Source organism: Diadema setosum, chromosome 19 (assembly GCF_964275005.1).
Source record: "Diadema setosum chromosome 19, eeDiaSeto1, whole genome shotgun sequence".
NCBI classification, from domain to species: Eukaryota; Metazoa; Echinodermata; class Echinoidea; order Diadematoida; family Diadematidae; genus Diadema; species Diadema setosum.
In genome coordinates this window covers 33,836,485-33,857,552 of record NC_092703.1, presented here as the reverse complement: position 1 = coordinate 33,857,552, position 21,068 = coordinate 33,836,485, and the positions used below count along the sequence as shown (strand labels likewise).

At 40.2% G+C, this 21,068-nt stretch overlaps 2 protein-coding genes across 2 annotated transcripts in view; both read left to right on the top strand.

The window, feature by feature from the left end:
* Nucleotides 1–349, top strand: part of LOC140242460 (uncharacterized) — a 29,706-nt gene extending 29,357 nt beyond the window's left edge. The window contains exon 5 of the mRNA XM_072322194.1: nucleotides 242–349. Within this exon, the coding sequence (XP_072178295.1) occupies nucleotides 242–349 (108 nt within the window). The remainder of the gene's footprint in view (nucleotides 1–241) is intronic.
* Nucleotides 350–856: 507 nt separating this feature from the next.
* Nucleotides 857–2,236, top strand: LOC140242459 (E3 ubiquitin-protein ligase Midline-1-like). Its single transcript, XM_072322193.1, has 2 exons — nucleotides 857–1,956; nucleotides 2,113–2,236. The coding sequence occupies exons 1-2, from the start codon at nucleotides 857–859 to the stop codon at nucleotides 2,234–2,236; spliced, it is 1,224 nt and encodes a 407-aa protein (XP_072178294.1).
* Nucleotides 2,237–21,068: the final 18,832 nt, after the last annotated feature.

Here is a 21,068-nt window from a genome sequence, read left to right as displayed (position 1 = left end):
TATCTTTTCATCCCCCCACCAGTTTCCTATTCATATAGATTAAGACTCAGCGCACTTTGGGGATCTCAAATTTTCATACTGATCGACAAAAACCCCCTTGACACATTCCCCCACCCCACACCCCCCCCCCCCCCTGTACACTTCTAGTTGATAAACAGTAATGTGGCACTTGCTGAACAAGACCTGAGATACCGTGATTTCGTCATACACATAATATTTGTGAATATTCATTTTGTTATAGCGAAACACCCTTCCCCCTCTCGGTTACTCCGAGATATCCCAGCTCCACGTTTTGCCCTCCCCCAACAGTGAAAACGGATCGACGCCCCTGCTAGCAGAAGGTATTTAACGCAAAAATCAGCAGTAAATTCATATAGCACTGTTTATGAAAAATTATTTGTGGTACTAGAAAATCTATCAAAGGTAAAATATGAACAGAATAAAGTCCTCGAGTTGATAATATTTCAAGAATAATAAACACCAAAGGTATGCATGAAATCGCACAATAACCAACATAAATACAAAAAACTTCCCAACCGTGGGAGGGCGAACATAATTATACCTCCACCCCCCCCCCCTCACCACGCTCACTCCTTTTGTGACCCCCCCCCCTTTAAGGAGTTCCTGGATCCACCCTGGAGTTTACGATTGCAATGCAAATCTCAAGCTTTGTAACGCGCTAACTTGTGTACGTGTGAACCCCCCCCCCCATGATTAACTGTTTGATTGGTTGTTTCCTTGAGCTTGAAGCTCTTACGATATAATCATCTACCTTGGTACCAGAATATTGACGGAGTTGACAAAGTAGAGAAAGTTTCATCGAATCTACCATTTTTCTTTACTCAGAAACGTCACCATGGCAACCAGTGTCAGAAATCTTGTTGCGCAAAACCTCCAGTGTCCCATTTGCCTAAACATCTTCGTTGATCCAAGGCTCCTGTCCTGCTCCCACACCTTCTGCAAAGATTGTCTGATTCAACTCTCTATCTCTCAAAAAGGACGCAAGCTAACCTGTCCAGTTTGCCGCAAGATCACCAACGTCCCTAAAGGAAATGTTGACCTGCTGCAGTGTAACCATCCAATCAAGTCTCTAATCGAAGATATCAAGTACAAGATCCTAGACTGCACGGTGTGCAGAGGAAACGAGAAGCCACAAGCCATCACCTACTGCCGAGAATGTGACGACTACATGTGCGTTGACTGCTATAAGACTCACGACAGGTGGGACAAGTTTGCGGGACACGAGGTTGTGAAGGTGGGCGGCATCTCTTCGGGAACGAGAGTTTCCGAAAAGAAACGCCGTAAATGTAAGAAGCACAAGTTCGAGGATGAGGAGTTTTTCTGCGTAGAGTGCATGAAGTTCGTCTGTTTCCGGTGTGGCATGATGGAACACGGTCAAGCGGGACACAAGGTCCTTGACGGCAAAGAATATGAAGATGAACAGAAGGAGAAGATCGACGAGCTACGTGGTCGAGCCGACGTCAAGATGTCGAAGATTGATGAATACGTGGTATTCATCGATGAGCAGCAAGCAAAGATGAACGAAGTCCTGGACAAGCTCTCCCTAGAGATTGAGCAGACGTGCAAAGAGTCGATCCAGGAGCTTGAAGAAAAAAGAGATCACCTGATCAAAGAGTGTATGAGGCGTATCGAGGTATTTAACAAAGAGCTGCAAGGCATGAGAGATGCCAGCAAGCTACAAATTAGTCAGATCAAGGAAATTAGTGAGCGGATTGAGAATAGTATGAAGATACATCTAGAGGAAGAAGCGTTGACTACCCACGATACATTATGTGAACAATTGGAAAACATTCTCGGAGAGAATGATCCCGATTACGAACAGCCACTGAATACGACTTTACAAGGACAGCGCCTCGCTTTTCAGCAGACTAGACGCGGAGGGACAGGTTTGAATGAGCTTGATCTTGGAAAGATTGTTACTCTACCTCCCGATACGTTTTCCAGAGCAAAAGTTATAAAAGGTGCGCCGTCGCGGTTAACGTTTTTGTGGCCACCGAAGACGCCGTCGTCAACGGTTCCGCCGCCGGTGCCACCAAAGTCGTCGTCAGGGGTTCCTTGGGTTCCGATGAGGGCTCCAACGAAACCGTCGAGTGTTCCCGCTTGGCCGCCGCCGTCGTTGAGGGTTCCCACTTCCCCGCCGCCGCCGAGGGTTACCACTCCCCCGCGGCCGTCGTCGAGGGTTCCGCCGTCGTCGAGGCTTCCCCCGTCATCGTAGCGGCATCTAATTTGTTCAACGAATTATATTTAGGTGCGCGACGCTAGCCACGCTTATTTAGGGAATTTATTCAATAATTTCGAAGACATATTGGTGTCTCCTTTGTAAAGCTTTAATGAGAGAGCTCTCGCTTTGTCTCCTTTTATAGATGTTATACAATATCTGTTGAGTATTGCATGATGAAATTTCTTCAAATGGCAGCTGGTTCCTGATTTTGAGGACCTGTCTTATTCGATGTAAAAGGCAAGCAGCAGGTTGTCTTGAAAGTTTTAGGTATCAGAGGTGTTGTTTTTCTGTTGGATGGACGTGTCACTATTCGGAACAGCCATGAACACATTTCAATCTACTCCAAGTCCTTCGTCAAGCAGGGCGTACAGTCAAATTTAATTACTCCGAGTCATGACGAAGGCGGGTTTGGCGGTTTTGTTGAAGAAGGCTGAAGAAAGTTTTCGTCTATCCGATAAGAGCTTGAAAACCAGCGAAGAATATTTCGTGTGATTTCAAACCAACTGAGGTCTTTGGCATTCGATCTAGAGTAATACTTGCTGTAACGAAGGAGAATTCAGGAATAATTGGATTCGGCGGGTAAATTCAAGAAGGGGTTGACGAGGGAAGATTACCGGACACAACCCGCAGTCTGTCTTGACGGGACCATTGCGGTTGCCTGTGTAAAGCATGACGAGGGACTACTGACGATCGAGCAGTCGTTATTTCATTCTTCTGAGATCGCTGGTGTCAGATTTCAAGTTCCAGATCCGTCAGCATTCTTGGTATCATCTGAGCGAGTTTTCGACCGGGAAGCTGGCGTTTTGTACCCGGGACAACCTTTATATCTTTCGTATTAAAGACCTCTTCTGTCTCTAAAACAACGTGACGGTTTTTCTCCTTCTCCTGCTTCTTCTGATCTCTTCCCTTTTCTTCGATACATTGATATATTGATTCTCCCTGTCTTATGTACTTATTACTTCAGAAGTTCGTTTCTCCCAGCTTTGAGTTGTTTTCTGCAATTTCACAACTTCATACATGATGTAGTCACCTTATCTTTGTGCATCGCTACTCTTCAACAAAATCAGCGATCAAATATGATTATGCTTCACATTTTCTAATGTTTTAAGCATGCGGCATCCAACCTGTACTCTCTTTAGAATCTTTATTTCTTTCACCTTTGTCAAGCAGCAATTGATGTGGTTTGATTTTGTACTAGCCATTACCATATATGATTTGTGAATTTGTAGAATTTGTAGAATCTTATTGACTCTTTCGATACTCTCTCGGTAAGAGAGTACAAAGAGAGTAGCGTATACATTTCTCGGAGATTATTCATAATAACACAAAGATATAAAAGATAAGGTGATAGTGTGATGGAAACGTCGATTACGTACACCAGGATATGTAACTATAGAAATATGTCATTGTATATATTGTCATCACTTTCGACCTCTTTCTTGTTGACTCCTTAGTACATGCTCCAGAATACAGATATTGTTATGTTGACAATACGTCACTGCACAACAACATACATAGTCAAAAGGTAAAGTGTAAATTCTTTCGCATGATGTCAAACAGTTGCTCGATAGTGCTAGAATATTTGAAATATATTTCAGATGAAAAAAAAAACTGTAAAGGAAAAGAGAAGTTCAATACTGGAGAAGCTTGCTTCTACCTCAGGACGTAAATCCTTAGACTGGTCATAGCTATTTAAGAGGCAGACATTTTTTTTTTTTTTAATATATAAGAACTTCAGTTAACGGTACGTTGTTATCAGAATTACCATGCAGTAACTCATGGATTCCGCAAGGATCTACACTCGGTCCAATATTGTTTTTGTTGTTTATTAATGATTTGCCTACTGTTTTGATAAATGTTCGAAACATCTTTACGCAGACGACACTGTCATACTTGATTCATGTTTCAATTATGTCATGTTCAACACTGTTTATTTTGTGTATGATTTTATTGTTTCGGAAATAAAAACAAACAAACAAACAAACAATAGTCGCTACGTTGTTCTCGTAAAGGAAGGCTTCGCCCTAATCCATTCTACATGTATACAAGTCTATATATGATATACTTTCTTTTTATAGGTGTTATTGTGATTCAATTATGTTTTTGTTTGATAGAAGTGGTATTGTATTTACATGTATATAAGTATGTCATTAAATTGTGTACGTGGTACAAAGATTTGTGACTTTGAAGTAGTGTGTATTAAGGAAACTCATTATGAAATCAATATTTTGAATGATGCTTAATACTTTGATGATGTTATCAAACACTAAACAAAAAGTAAGCTCCTCCTAAAACAAACCTCTGTAATTTATGAATCAGGAACATTTGAGGAAATCTGAATACATGATTATGTAGCTGTATTTCTTAGCTACCTTTCATGTGAAATTCGGTGGATATCACTTGGTCACGCTTGAGTGAGCATCACTTAAAGTCAAAATGGTCACTTTTTGAAGTTCACAAGCTCAATTTTGCAACTTTGATTTGGTGATATCGGAACAAATTTCAATTTTCCAGGATAGAAAAACTTGCAACGTATAATTTATGTGCTTCTTATCGTACCATGTGACTTGTGCACAAAATTTCACGGTTGAGTGAACACGGGGTGAAAATTACCAAAAATGGCCGATTTTACATGTTTCTCGTGGTAATTTCTGTCAATTGAGATTGAATTCGTGTGTTGAACAGTTTTTACACACAATTCACGTAATTTCACGGTTGAATGAGCTCATTAAAAACAAAGAAAAATAACAATTTAAATTGTGTAGTAGGAATTGCGATAATTTGCGCACTAATATCAACTGTATGATGCTTTTTTTATATTGCGCTAATACCCACACGCATATCAGTGACCATCTGACATTTCAGTCACGCTTCAATAAGCACGTGAGGCTGGAAACCCTTTTTGTACCGTACACAATTAAAAAATTGGCAGTTTGGCCATAATCTCCATGGTAAGTTCATGTGAAGTGGAGGAATGTATATTTTGAAAGCTAATAATGGCTTATGCATGCAATGTGGTTTATTTTACGGTTGAATGACCACATTATGAAACAATAATTTATCTTATTGAAATCATCCAGCAGGTGTTGCTTTAATATTCTGCATTTAAAATCAACTGAAAAACATTTCATTATTGCGTTTTAGGACCGAGTTAAATGTCTCAGTGATCCTTGGCAAAATTTTAAACGTCAAAGGGTACCTGGGGCCGGAAACCCCCCCCCCCCCCCCTATGATCCATGGCTCCCTTTGATTGAATATTGAAGTATTCCTGGGAAATTGGTCTGCCTTTAGTTTGATTACATTCCCTTGTTGGGGCAGAGATGAGAAATTATGCAAATTAAATCTCCGGGCCTTTGTCCTCGCTACTGAATACTGATTTTGGCATTAAGTTTTTGATGTCTTTGTGACGTCATTAAGTCATGCATTAACTCAAGGGAAAATAAATGCGATTGGTCATTGACATGGTACCAAATTTCACTCTTCTTAAACATCAATATCCTCCCGTGCTGCAAAGATGCACTGAGAGTCTGCAGACAGATATTGAATGTGGTGAGATAGTGGCCTTTGTTGTTCATGTAGTGTTGATGATTGTGATGGTAATGATAGTTGCTTAAAATGTTGGTTGACTATTATGCGATCGTTATGGCAATATAACACAGATTGGGTAGCATCTTGACTCACTTTTTAGGCTCTATCCGCTAACACCGCTGAATACGTGTTCATAAACAAAACAAATGTAAATTTTATGGGAATTTCAGCCACGAAAAATGGTTTTGACCCGCACACTTTGCTCATCTTATGTGCTCACTGAAGCATGTCACCATGTAATTTTTTATTGAAATGTTATTCTTTTTTCATTGAAATCAGAGTAATTTCCCAACATTGCAACTAAAACATAAAACACAATGAATACTTTTCTATTATATAGGGTAAAACGGGTTTTCCAGCCCCACATGCTCATTGAAGCGTGACTGAAATGTCAGGTGATTACTGTATGCACAGTGGTATTAAACACAATACAAAAAGCATTAAACACTTGATTTCAGTGCGCAAAATTATCGCAATTCTTACTGCTAAATTTAAATTGTTATTTTTCTTTGCTTTTAATGTGCTCATTCAACCGTGAAATTACGTGAATTGTGTGTAAAAACTGTTCAACACACGAATTCAATCTCAATTGACAGAAATTACCACGAGAAACATGTCAAATCGGCCATTTCGGTAATTTTCACCCCGTGTTCACTCAACCGTGAAATTTTGTGCACAAGTCACATGGTACGATAAGAAGCGCATAAATTATACGTTGCATGCCTTTTTACCCTGGAAAATTGAAATTTGTTTCGATATCACCAAATCAAAGTTGCAAAATTGGGCTTGTGAACTTCAAAAAGTGACCATTTTGACTTTAAGTCATGCTCACTCAAGCGTGACCAAGTGATATCCATTGAATTTCACATGAAATTTAGCCGAAAAATACAGCTACATAATCATGTATTCAGATTTCCTCAAAGGTTCCTGATTCATAAATTACAGAGGTTTGTTTTTAGGGGGAACTTACTTTTTGTTTAGTGTTAAGTTTGGGTGGTAAAATTGATTTAAAAAAATAGAATAACCTCGACGACATGGGGTTTACAAATGTGATGATCGTGATGATTGTAATCCTAAATATTTTCAGCGTTTTCCTTTTGCACTTTCGGCAGTCTGCTTTTATTGCCGTTAGTATTACATTCTCATCGTTCGGTGCGAACATTCTATTATTTTCATAAAAATGTCGTTGTCACATAATTGTCAGTAATGAATATTCTGGAAACGTAATGCAACTTGTTAACTAGCCTATTCATTTATGCAGCTATTTGTTTATATCCGAATGCATTTCTTTGTATAATGTTCGTATTTAACGGTATTAGCCTTCCCTGTTTCTCAAGGTGGGGTTCGTCGAGTATTGTAGCTTTACCGTAAAGCCACTTGACATGATAATGAAAGTATCACAAACTTGGATTCATCGTGGTCATGGTTCCATTACACTAGACGTGATCATTGACCCTCTGTTGACTAATGCCATGAAATCTCTTTGCTATCTCACATGAAGCCATGCATGTCGTTGACGATTATTGGGGTGACTCTGACTGACTGAACTTTGCCTTCTTTTAACAATAACTATGCAAAGATATTCCGGAATACACTTCGGTACTCATTGTTCAGCTCACGAATGTTGTTTGAAAGAAGCTTTGGTAACTTAAACTTTGACAGCATGTTCCAGGACGAAATATACAATGAGAATGAGTAAACCCTTCCCAGGAGGCTCTGATCGCTTGGAGCTACTTTATACCTTATTATTCAAATTACAGATAGGTTAAAAACTATTGTGTGTATATCATAATGAAACTTAAAATCGGATTCATGAAGATAAAGAAATACGGATGAAACGATTCGAGACGTTATTCATGGGAAAAGGATAAGTTTCAGATTTGTCTTAAAGGCAGTAATAAAATCATTTTGTGATAAGCATAATCTGATGGGGTTGTTATTCTATTCTTCGAAAGCAGATATATACTGCAAAAGTCCAATCACAGTTTTCGGCTTCATATTTCTACGTAAATGAAAAGGAAGTGATGGCTAATAGACCACTGGCTTTGCAGGGTCCTATGCTAACACAAATAAATCCAAGAGAATTAACTTGGGGCCTGAATATTGAGTGATTTGCGGGTAAATGATATCAGTTTGAGGATGTACTTAGTGTAGATTAAGAGTACTTTCTTTACGGGATACCACCCTCATGGCACCGAAAGAAAATCCCTATTTTGCTACATGTAAATATTTCATGCGATAAACGTACTTATATATACACGTATTACTTCGTCAATGAATACTAGGTATCGTATTATTGTTGTGTATTACATGCCGCAATGAACCTTCTCTGTATTACTTTTTTTTTTTTAACAAACGCGCGCTCGCTTATAAAATATAAGACAATGTAATATCTTATATTGTAGTACATTTTAATTACCATAATATATCTCGAAATATATTACTCAGCAGATAGGTGGAAGCAACATGTGGTTTATACAAGTCCATTCTTTATACTGATTTTTATTGTTAGAATGATGTAGTTATTCAAGTTATTCATATCAGTTCTCCGTAATTTTCACATCCGTGAATTTTGGGACTTGCAGTTTTACAAGCTAGCTTTCTATGTAGCCCATCATTATTTCTGTCACTTCTTTGCAGCATAACATGACCATTAACATCTGCGTTTAGGACGTTATTAATTTTGTGATGTGAAGTCCATGTTGTAGGCTATACATTGCATTCTTGTTATTGTTGTATCAATGTCAAAGAATGTTATTCCTTTGAGAAATATTGAAATTAGAAAATAAAATTGAACTGACATGAATTGAACTGAGTTAAGTAAGGTTCCATTTCCCGTGTGCTTGTGCCCATAACTAATTGTCGACTGTAGTTTCAAGTATGTGTGTGTTCGGGATGGGGGTGGAGGGGGGGGGGGGGGACTCAAAGCGATGAAATTAAGGAATGTTTAAACAATCTTCTTTTCTCACGCTAGAAGTGATATGTGACTGTATTATATTCAATTCAATTTCGGTCAAATATAGTGCGACTGACCATATTTTGTTTCAAATCAAAATTTGAAGACAGATTGTGTGTGTGTGTGTGTGTGTGTGTGTGTACATGATACCAATTAACAATACAAATTCTTTCCCAAATACTGTGTAAGATACTCACTAGAGGACATCCGTGAAATTCAAACTTAATGTTGAGGGGAAAAAAAAAACTTTCTACATATCAGCCTGAAAATATTTCACGTTTGTCCCCCCCCCCCCCCCCCCACAAAAAAAAAATGCCACACTAAGAAAATATGAAAAACAAGCACAGAAATATTCCAATTCAGTCATCATTAAAAAAAAAAAAAGTGATAATAACAAGTTTAACAATGCTTACCACAGAAAAAGAGCATGAACAGAAGGGGAATTGCTCATACCCTCAAATACATATATTAAAATTTGGTATATATACAATTCATAGCTTAAATTTTTTGAAGAAAATGTTACAAATAAATAAATATTTTCATTAGGATACCAACAGATAAATACAATCATAATCAAATTTTAACCGACAGATGATTAATCAGAATTACAGAAGAGAAAATCTAAAACCCCGAGACAAAGTGCAGTCATCATAATATGCAAAACTCCCGATCATGGCTGTCAGTTTTGAAAAAAGAAAGGGAGAAAGACAAAGGAGAGGAAACATCGAGGGGTATGACAAGAGAGATAAACAAGTAAGAATTCAGAGAGACGGGTGTGAAAGCGGTGTGATAATAAAGGAGAGGCCAACAGCGACAGAGAGAGAGAGAGAGAGATAGACACAAAAAATGCACAACAAAACGAAATAGAGAGGAAAACCGATCAGAAGCTTCTCGGTTGACAGTTTTCAGCAAACGATTATAGCAAAACAAAATGAAGATAAAGTAACAACAAATTCGAAATACATGTACCAAATTCGCAGCATGAAAAATAAGAAAAGAAAAAAAAAAGGAAAAACATGACCCGGGAGGTAATCAAAATGCGGATACAACGACATATACATTGTCAAGAAGAAAGAAAGCGACGACTGTAGCTATTGCCTATTTAACAGTTACATAATATGCTGTACATTCAACTATTCCGGTTTGATGGATTAAACTTAAATCATGGAATTCATTGCCATTGGAGATCATAATAAGTGATAAAGTGGTAATTTTCTGCAATTCAAAGGATTGAAAAGAGAAAGTGGAGGAATAGAGGAAGGATGGATAAAGACAGAAAGAAACAGACGGAGAGACGAATAGCGGGATAGAGACAAATAAAGACAGAGAGAAAGAGAAAAAGAGAAAATTGCATGTTTCACATTCACGGAACAATAATTTCAGTTAACCGAGTTCAGCAGACGAACCAGAAAAGGAACTGTGGACCGCTTGTATAGCGCTGAGTTCTTATACAACGTAATAAAGCCAAATTACGACCAGTTTCAATATGACGTGGCTGTGACAAGAGATGGCGGTGTTTGGCAGATACTTGAGCGATTTTGCAAAACGTGTTAGAATATCAACGCGACGACCTGCAGGCTGCAAGGGATTGAAGTCCATGGTGATCAAGGAGTGGTCACCATATCGATCATTAGTCAGAGTCACTTAGGATATAATGCGAAGTACTCTCTTTTGGTCTCTTTCAGTTTCCTGCTGCCTGGGTCTGGGTCAGACCCGGGGGTCAGACCAGTTTCAAGTTTGTTCATGACGAATCAAGGGTGCCCCCTCGGGGACCTGGGGGATTGGGACCAAAGCGGGGCCCAATTTTCACTTTTTCATCATCTTCTTGAAGGCTCACATGGTCAAATTTTCACCAAACTTGGTAGGTTTTATCGATAACTTACGATGATAGAATGTATATTCGAACAAATGGGTGCCATACTGTACTTTGGAGCCACAGGGGGTCCAGAACCACCAAATTAGGGAATCTTTAAAAGATCTTCTATAAAAATCTAGAAAAATAATGTGAGTAAATACAATGCTGTAATAATCAGAGTGACTGTGCTTCCATGTTTGTTTATGGCGGATTAAGGAGTGACCTCCTTCGGGTCCTGGGCGAAATTGGGAGCCAATTTCCACATCATTGAAAATGCATGGTTAAATTGCCTACAAACTTGTCGGTTATTATTTCCAGTTGTACAGAACATTCGAATGGACACCATGCCTCTGTGGAGGTCCCCAATAGCTCTCTGAGTTTACTGTTCTTCTTAGGTAGGTCTAGATTGCATGGTGAACTTGCGATACTATTCTTCCCCTTCTCCCCTCGAGTCTCTTGTCTCTATTGCTACCCAATGCATTATATGCTTGCAGAGATGCATACATTTTTTCCTCCAAATTTTTGTTTTATTTCGATTTCATTCCTTGCTTTACGTTCCACTTGAATGTTTGAATAAACAAACTGAATGTACAAAACATACTCCTGTCAAAAATCTCCTGTCAAAATAAAGCAAACTCTCTTCAAAATGTATACCTTTTTTACCTTTTGCTAATATTTTCTTTACTTTCATTTTGGATTTATTTTTGTGTACAATAGTTCAATATTCATGTCTGAAGTTTCAATACATTGCAATTTGATATAACAAACGACGTATAAAGTAAATACATAAAGCAATGTCAAGTTGAAGGGAGATTAGTAGAGAGAACACTTCGAAAGTTATGAAAAAGAATACTTGAAAATTCAGGCTACTATCTTTACACGAAGAGCTTGACCATAAAGCTGACTGAAGGAAAACTTTATACAACAGAAAGAAAACTATCATAAAGTACATTATAAATGTCGCTACTCGCTAGTTGAACAGCGGTGGAAACGGGCATGTAGCGCTGTGAGGTGCGCGTTGTGCTGTGATTGACCTGTACCAGACGTACTCAGTATTATACGTCTTAATTTGATGTGGTTATCGTACTGTATTCAACATCATGCATGGGGGTCATAGTGACAGGCCAGTAACTGGGGGAGGGGGGGGGGCAGGGTGGTCTTGAGGAGGACAGAAAAAAAAAAAGAAAAGAAAAATAAAGGTGAAAACTTCTTCCAAGAGCTCGAAATACAACAGAAAAGTGTGGGTTTTTTCTACAAAGTTCAAAAAAAAAAAAAAGATCCAAATCCATACAAGTAACCGTGATAGGTTGAACCTCCCCCTCCTCCCGGTTTCGTGGGCGTTTGTAGGTGAGAGTCTTGCTCCGAGTGAATAGCGGAGCGAAATATCTTGATAGTCAGTACGACACAAACTCGACCATGGACGTGTGCAGTTGGGAGGTCACGGCTACATGTACTTTCAAGCATTATTAATTTAATTGCCGGTGAACGCTATTTGTCCTCAACAGACTTATAAACACAGTGAAGACGCACACGCGGATCAAAAGGTGACAAAATATACAATTTACGAATAATTCAAAATTTTCCTTGATATTCATTTTTCTCACTTCTTTGAATTAAAATCCCCCAAATATTCTATCAAAAGCGTGTACTAGATTATTGAGTTTTAATTCTAAGAATGCTAAAGCTCCTTCCTGTGGGGGTATACACCCTCCCACACCTCCCCTGCTTCTCTTAGATATGTAAACTAAAATGTAAAAAAAAAAAGATCAGTAAATGTGAAAAATCACGCAGCAACTACAAAATTTAGATCGTTTTGTGACCCTTTCTTTCAACTTAGATAACCCACCTTTCGTTTTATATTTGCATAGATTTTACACCAAATCGCTGAATTTCGATTCCGAATGCAAAAGCTCCGTCGCGTGGGAGAGGAATACCCCTTCGCAACACCCTCTCTAAATGTTAAGCATATTCTTGCGCCCCCATACAATATTATTCTACGTCGATAGGGACTACGACCATACAATGATGTCTCTTGTCTATCATTATTCACCCCTCTCTATTGTCTCTCGCACTCCTATACGTTTAAGTACCAGGAATTAGTGATCAGCCTGAAAGAGGTGACTGACATCCTCAGCAATCCGCTAGTGGTAAACGGTCTGCATGGGGTGGTGTATTTTTTGTTGTAAGGTCCACTATATTTCCCATTTTGAACCCCCCCCCCCTAAAAATCTTAGTCATGTACCTGATGATGCGATGACAACATTTTCTATGAACAAAATGCGATATCACAAAGGAACCGTTTATAAATTAAGAATGGATTCGGCACCACCGACACTGCTAAGTTCACATGGGAAAAGAGAGGATACAGACTGTTTCGAAGCATCCAACGATGTCATTTTCTACAGCAGTTAAAAAAAAAACCACACACACACACACGCACACATACACACACACACACACACACACACACACACACACGAGTGTGTTTATGTCCGACAATGATCATCATGTACTTCAAAGTAATTTCAATAAGGAATTTAGTAAACTTGTTGATTGGTTTGATTGTAATAGGCTTATGATAAATGTAAATAAAACAAATTATGTAATGTTTACCAATAGAAAGATTAATGTATGTGATATACAGATTAAATTTAAAGATGTAATGATAAAGCATGTTAATTCAACAAAATTTCTTGGAGTCATAATTGATAATAAGTTGAACAGGAATGAGCACACTCGAGTCATCTGCAACAAATTAGCCAAAAATGTTGGAGTTTTTACCAGATTGAAATTTTTACCTAAAGATATTTTGATTACATTGTATAATTAATACCTTAACTCTCCCGCATTTGAATTACTGTTCGGTAATATGGGCCAATTCCAGTATGTCAAATGTGAATAGAATATTATTGCTTCAAAAGAAACTTATTCGTTCGATAAATCACAGTGATACTATACTACTCCAATATTATACCAATTGAAACTTTTGAGGTTTCAAGATATTTATATTTATCAGTGTGCAATATTTATGTATTTGTGTTTTAACAATATGATTCCTAAGAGTTTATTAGATCATTTTAAGTTATATACTAATTGTAGATATAATATGAGAAATGTTAACGTATATAGTGTGATGCGCCTTGAACAAGGCTAATACCAATAAAGAGGTCCGCAGCAAGTTATCGCTCTCAGAACAAGACATGGCTTCCCAATCGTGGTCTTTTGCAACATTGTTGTGATGGTTTGGGTGCGATCTGCCAGGAATGGAGCGGAACATTTTGATTGTCATGATGTGGTGATTGGGTTGAGTCGTGACAAATTGGGACCTTGTCCGGGAAAATGAACAGACAAGCCGTTTTCTTTCGCATGTTCCATGCGGATTGTGGTGAGGACTCTCACGTCTGGCTGTACACGTTTGTTTTTAGTATGTAGACAAGTGTATAGCGTCGATGACAGGCTTATGTATTGGGCCTGCATTGTTTGCATGTTGGTTTTGACAGGCCACATGCGTTTTGGTGAAGACTCTCACGTTTGGTTGTGCACGTTGTGTATAACATTTATGCTGCGTAGGCTTTGGCAGTCATTGACTGTGTTTGTAGTTTTCAGACTACATTTTGTGTGAAGGCCTAGTGCAGATTTTGGTGAGGATTCTCACGTTTTGGACGTTTGTCGTTTTTGCATGAAGGTCTTCTGTAGACCGATTTGGGTGAGGATTCTCACGTTCAGTTGTGTGCGTATATAGTGCATAGCGTGGGTATTGCGCATTGGGCTCGCACGTGTTTTGTAGTCGCAGACGGTCGGTCTAGCGCGTCGTGTGTAGGGCTAGTGCAGTTTGTGAGTGTGCGTATGCTGGATGTGTATGTGTGGGGGCTTGCGTACACATTGGCTACGGGTCACGCCGAATTTTCTGGAAGATTAGCCTCGGTTAAAGGCTTTGATATATTTTCCTTAGTTTGCACAATCGTGCTATGTGGTCGTTTGTAGTGAGTGTGTATACTCATTCTATGTCCTTAGATCACATGCTAATGTGATGCCGTGGTGTTCTGATTGTATGCCTGATTCGAAGGCTTAGGGATTTTGATGTTTTCTGCTTATCGTAGAAAATTTTTGCCTGTTCTGCGCGTGTGACTGGGTTCATGCATACATGTGTACTCATATGCAGTGCATTTCTTTTGTTAAGGCTTTGTAGTTTTGTGAGGATTTGTGACTTCTTGCAAGTTTTGATTTTGATATTCCCACAATGGCTGATGTAGTGCAGAGCTTTGTTGATGAACCCACTCAGGAAGGTTTTAATAACCTGAGGAAGGCAGAACTGGTGGAAGTTGCTCGAATTTTAGAAATCCCGATCAAAACATCGGATCGAAAAGCAGAGATCAAGGACACAATTTCGGAGTTTTTTACCAATACTGGTATTTGGCCTGCCTCTTTGTCAGAGGATGAAGCAGGGACAGATGATGGTGAAATTATCACACCTTTGGTAACCCCTGCAGAAAGTGAATTGAAGAAAATTGAGATCCAGCTTCGGATGAAGCAGCTGGAAGTCAAGGCAAAGAAAATAGAACTCGAAATCAAGTCAATCGATGCAAAATCGAATGAACCTTCTTCCGGCAGTTCAGCAAAGTCATCAAAATTTGATGCATTAAGGCAATCTCAATTGGTGCCGAAATTTCGTGAAGACCGGGTAGAAGAGTTTTTCCAGCACTTTGAAAAAGTGGCTGTGAGTTTGGAATGGCCCAAGGAAGTGTGGCCGACATTGATACAGAGCTCGCTGGTAGGGAAGGCCCAAGAGGTCTATGCGTCTCTCACTATCCAAGAGTGTTCTGACTATGAGAATTTGAAGAGTTCTGTGTTAAGGGCGTACGAGTTGGTGCCGGAAGCCCACAGGCAACTGTTTCGGAATTATAGGAGAAGGGATGATCAGACATTCGTTGATTTTGTGCAACACAAGCAGACCCATTTTGAACACTGGTTAAGGTCGTCTGGTGTTGATGATTTCCACAAACTGAAAGAGTTGGTATTGTTAGAGGAGGTGAAGAGGTGTGTTCACCCAGATCAGCGGCAGTACCTGGAGGAAAGGGAAGTGAATGGTGCCAGGAGAGCTGCTGTCCTCCTTGATGAGTATGTGCTTACCCACAAGGGTACTTTCAAACTTTCTTCAAGCAAGAAAGGAGGCCAGGGTGTGCCAAGAAAAGGAGCTGTTGCTCCAAGCATTCCCAAGCCCGATCTTGATCAAAAGCCGAACAAGGCTTGCTTCTATTGCAAGAAGGATGGACATGTGATGTCAGCTTGCTGGAAGTTGAAGAAGAAGCGAGAAAAAGAGGGGATTAGCAACCCCAAAGCATTGCCAGATGCTTTTGCTATCACTCGCACAGAACATCTGCCATCGTTTGAACGGGTGGCAGAGAATTACAGACCTTTCATATCTTCAGGGTATGTTAGTTTGACGCCTGATAGTGAGCAGGTTCAGGTTCACATTTTGAGGGATACAGGAGCATCACAGAGTCTCCTGTGTGCAAAGACATTGCCATTTTCGGTTGAATCTTCTGTGAATTCGGAAGTGTTTGTGAGGGGAGTTGAAGGTGGGAGTGTCCGAGTGCCTCTTCATAATATCGAATTGAAGAGCGATCTTGTCAGTGGCTCAGTTGTAGTAGGTATTTTGCCTACATTGCCAGTCGAAGGTGTCACCTTATTGCTCGGCAATGATATCGCTGGAGAGAAGGTTTTGCCTCACTTTCTCCCAAGTAAGACACCCGTGGTTGACGAAGCCACAGAGAAATTGGTTCAGGATATGCCTGATGTGTTTCCCTCATGTGCTGTTACCAGGTCAATGGCTCGTGAACTGGAGAAAGAGGAGCAAGAGGATATCTTGGCTGATACTTTCTTCTCTAGACTTGAAGAGTCTAACAGCAGTGATGATGCACATATGGACCATGGTCAAATGTCAGAGATTTCTCGTCAGAGTCTGGTTGAATTGCAGGGCAAAGACCCTGAAATAGTGCGTCTTGCACAGTCACTTGTACCTGAGGATGAGGAAGTGAATGAAACTGTGAAGTTTTACAAGAGGGATGGTATCTTGATGAGGAGGTGGCGCCCTCCTGATGCCACAAGTGATGAGGATTTTCGAGATATTCATCAAGTAGTGGTACCAAAGATGTACCGGAAGGAGATCATATCTCTTGCCCATGAAGCACCATTGGCAGGTCATTTGGGGATCAACAAAACCCAAGAGAAGGTGCTTCGATATTTCTTCTGGCCAGGTTTGCGACATGACGTCGCAGAGTTTTGTCGGTCTTGCCATGTGTGTCAGGTAGTTGGCAAGCCAAACCAGAAGATTCCCCCTGCCCCTTTAAGGCCAATTCCGGCCTTCGAAGAACCGTTTAGTCGGGTCATTGTGGATTGTGTCGGTCCTCTTCCAAGGACAAAGTCGGGTAATCAGTATTTGCTGACGATGATGTGTGCATCTACCCGCTTCCCCGAGGCAATTCCATTACGGACAATTACTGCCAAGAATGTCTGTAAAGCTCTTGTGAAGTTCTTCACAATGGTAGGACTTCCAAAGTGTGTTCAGTCAGACCAAGGGTCTAATTTCACATCCAAAATCTTCCAACAGGTGATGAGTGAGTTAGGTGTAGAATGTAGGAACTCAAGTGCTTACCATCCACAGAGCCAGGGAGCTCTTGAACGCTTTCACCAAACCTTGAAGAATATGATGCGTGTGTACTGCAGTGAGCATGAGAAAGAGTGGGATGAGGGTATTCCTCTCCTCTTGTTTGCAGTTCGAGAATCGGTCCAGGAATCTCTTGGATTCAGTCCTTTCGAGCTGGTCTTTGGGCACTCAGTTCGTGGTCCCTTGAAGATCATGCAAGAAAAGATCTTGGTTGAGCCAGAGTCCAACTTATTGGACTATGTGTGTCAGTTCAAGGATAGACTTTCTTGTACTCGTGAATTAGCTGCAGGCCATCTGAAGGCAGCTCAGTCTAACATGAAGAGACTGTTTGATCGGAAGGTGAAAGAAAGGCATTTTGAGCCTGGTTCTAAGGTTCTTGTGTTGCTCCCTCTTCAAGGAGATGCCTTGAAGGCTAGATATGCAGGGCCGTATGTGGTTGAGAAAAGAGTGAGTGATGTCAATTACATCATCCTGACACCTGATAGGAGGAAGAGGAGAAGACTCTGTCATGTCAACATGCTAAAGGAGTATGTTGAAAATGTAGAAGAGGCTAATGAAAAGCCTGTTGCTACGGTTGGAATCGGTTGTGAAGTGGATGGTGAAGACAGTGAGAGTGATGATGTGGAAATTCCGCAGTTGATGTTGAAGAATTCTGAGGTGTTAGCAAATCTATCTGACACATTATCTCATCTTCCAGGAGTAGAGAGAGCTCAGGTGATGGATGTAGTCCATGAGTATGAACACCTTTTCAGTGATGTACCAGGTCGTACTAGTGTGGTGGTGCATGATGTTGATGTGGGGGACTCCTCCCCTGTCAAGCAACACCCATATCGTGTGAATCCATTGAAAATGGATGTTCTGAGGAAGGAAGTTCAATACATGCTTGAACATGACCTTATTGAGCCCAGTAAGAGTGGATGGAGTTCTCCCTGTGTGTTGGTTCCAAAGCAGGATGGTTCTTTGCGTTTCTGTACGGATTACAGGTTGCTCAATTCGAAAACAAAGTCAGACTCGTACCCTTTGCCCCGCATCGATGATTGTATTGATCGCGTAGGGAATGCCAAATACGTCAGTAAGTTTGACCTTTTGAAGGGGTACTGGCAGGTTCCCCTCAGTGAAAGAGCGAAAGAACTGTCTGCATTCGTGACTCCTGACGGATTCTTCCAATACAAAGTGATGCCGTTCGGGATGAAGAACGCGCCCGCTACATTCCAGAGACTCATCAACACCGTCACGTCTGGCTTGGTGGGATGCGAGGCGTATCTCGACGACATCATAGTGTACAGCCATACATGGGAGGACCACCTTCTGAGAGTCAGAGCACTGTTTGACCGCTTGACCAGTGCCAACCTTACGGTGAACTTGAGGAAATGTGAGTTCGCCCGAGCAAAAGTCATGTTCCTGGGTCACATTGTGGGACATGGTTCCGTCAAGCCTGTTGAAGCAAAGGTGGAGACGATCCTGAACTTTCCCCGCCCACAGAGTAAGCGAGAGCTGAGACGATTTCTGGGCATGACTGGCTATTATCGGAAGTTCTGCCATAATTTCGCTGATGCTGCAACACCGCTCACCAACATGTTGCGGAAAGATTCGCAGTTCGAGTGGTCAGATGACTGTCAAGTTGCTTTCAACCGGCTGAAGGCAATGCTAGCGAGTTCTCCGGTTCTTGCAGCGCCGAACTTCGACAAGCAGTTCATTCTTATGGTGGACGCGAGTGACACAGGAGGAGGAGGAGCCCTGATGCAGAAGGACGACAACGGAGTTGACCATCCCGTCGCGTACATGTCCAGAAAATTCAACAAACATCAGCGACGGTACTCCACTGTCGAGAAGGAGACGTTAGCGCTCGTCATGGCTCTTCGTCATTTTGACGTGTACCTGAACACTACAAAGTATCCAGTGCTGGTGTACACAGACCACAATCCGCTTGTGTTCCTGTCGCGAATGAGGAACAAAAATGGACGCCTAATCAGATGGGCGCTAGTGCTACAGGAGTACAACCTCGTGATACAGCACGTACGTGGAAAAGACAATGTCATTGCAGACGCTTTGTCCCGTGGATAAGATAGAAGTACGCATATTTCCACGGATAGGACAAAAGGACACAGATGTGCTTATTATCCATAGATAATAAGACTGGTAATGACTTGGAAACATGAACAATACGAGACAAAAGAAATGTGTTTCCATGCATTTGTAAGAAAATTATATTTCTCATGTTGAAGAAAGAGTGTTATTGATTGCTTTGAAATGATGACACAAACATTGTGTACACTGCTTTAATTTATTCTTTTTGTTCTTGTCTGCAGGGAAAAAGACAGCATGTTTTCCAAATTGTCATGATTTTTGCACCAAAACAGGGCAAAATCATTTCAAGTGATATAGCATGAGTTTTGCTATGTTTTATGCTTTATATGGTGAAGAAAGGGGTTTTCAGTAATATAGCATATTTTGATACAGGGTATAATGTAGACACTGTATTAATTGGAACTGCAAATTAAGTTGCATTGCTGTTTGCAAAAAGCACACACAAGCATACAAAAGCTGTTGTTGCATTTTTTTCAAATGCTTAATCTGCAAGAGTTGGAATTTGTGGCATCACAGAATTGACCAATTATACACATTTTCCATAGCATAGATATCGATTGAGTGAAATTATGACACTATGATATTCATAATGTTGTGAATGTGTAAGGTTCATGAGACCATACAGGTGTACAGACATAACCAGGTTATATTCATGTGATATCTTGTTTCAGAAACAGAGAGAGTATAACAGGTGTTCATAATTGCATTGTTTTGCTATACGCTAGTCACTGTACATGCATTTATTGTCTTGAGGAACAAAGCTTTACAGTATTTGAACAGAAGTGTCAAGAAATTAGAAATGTAGAGATGTTTGTCAGACCAAACAGTTGAGCTGAACGCGTTGTTATGTCAGTTTTCATCAAAGGTCAGATTGCTACAAGCTCACCATGTAAAAATGGTTACTAAGTATAGTGAATGGAAGATTACTTCTGTTATTGGTGACATAATACAACAACAAAACCGTATAAAGTTCAGTATTCAACCTGCATGATTGTCAGTGTATGCAGGTTAATCAGTGATATGTGTAGCGGTTTTTCTCAAGCATATGCACATCAAGCTAAGAGAGAAGTTTGATATGTCCATACTTATGGTATATTGTTTCATGATACAATTACAGTGTATTTTGTTCTGAACCAGCAGCATTTCTTAGATTTCGACTAGGTGTTGAAATGTTTGGCCATTTGATACTCATAAGCATTTCAGGAAAGCTAAAGAGAATACATGTTTCATGATTTATGACCAAGCAAAAAAAAAAAAAAAAAAAAGAAGAAAAGAAAACAAGGAATGTTGTGGTTGTAAAGTTTTGCGCGTATACGCACATGCTTGTTCCGAGCAGGTAGTGGATCTATATTTAGACTTAGCCTACGCTCAAGAAAGGTTTTGATAAGGCTCATTAAGTCTGAGCTTGTTTATGTGAAGAATCCACTTTAGTGTATGAACACACAACTGTGCATTTTTATGTATCGTGTTTCGGAACATGTTTGTAACGACTGTTTGCAGTTTGACTGGAAAGTTCTTCCATAACTTCCCGTCTTAAGGGGGGAGATGTGATGCGCCTTGAACAAGGCTAATACCAATAAAGAGGTCCGCAGCAAGTTATCGCTCTCAGAACAAGACATGGCTTCCCAATCGTGGTCTTTTGCAACATTGTTGTGATGGTTTGGGTGCGATC

Excerpts from the sequence above, each read along its gene's own strand:
- LOC140242459 (XM_072322193.1), top strand. The coding sequence starts at position 857 with ATGGCAACCAGTGTCAGAAATCTTGTTGCGCAAAACCTCCAGTGTCCC. Across the intron at positions 1,957-2,112 it reads GTTACTCTACCTCCCGATAC|TGTTCCCGCTTGGCCGCCGC; the intron begins GTTTTCCAGAGC and ends GAAACCGTCGAG.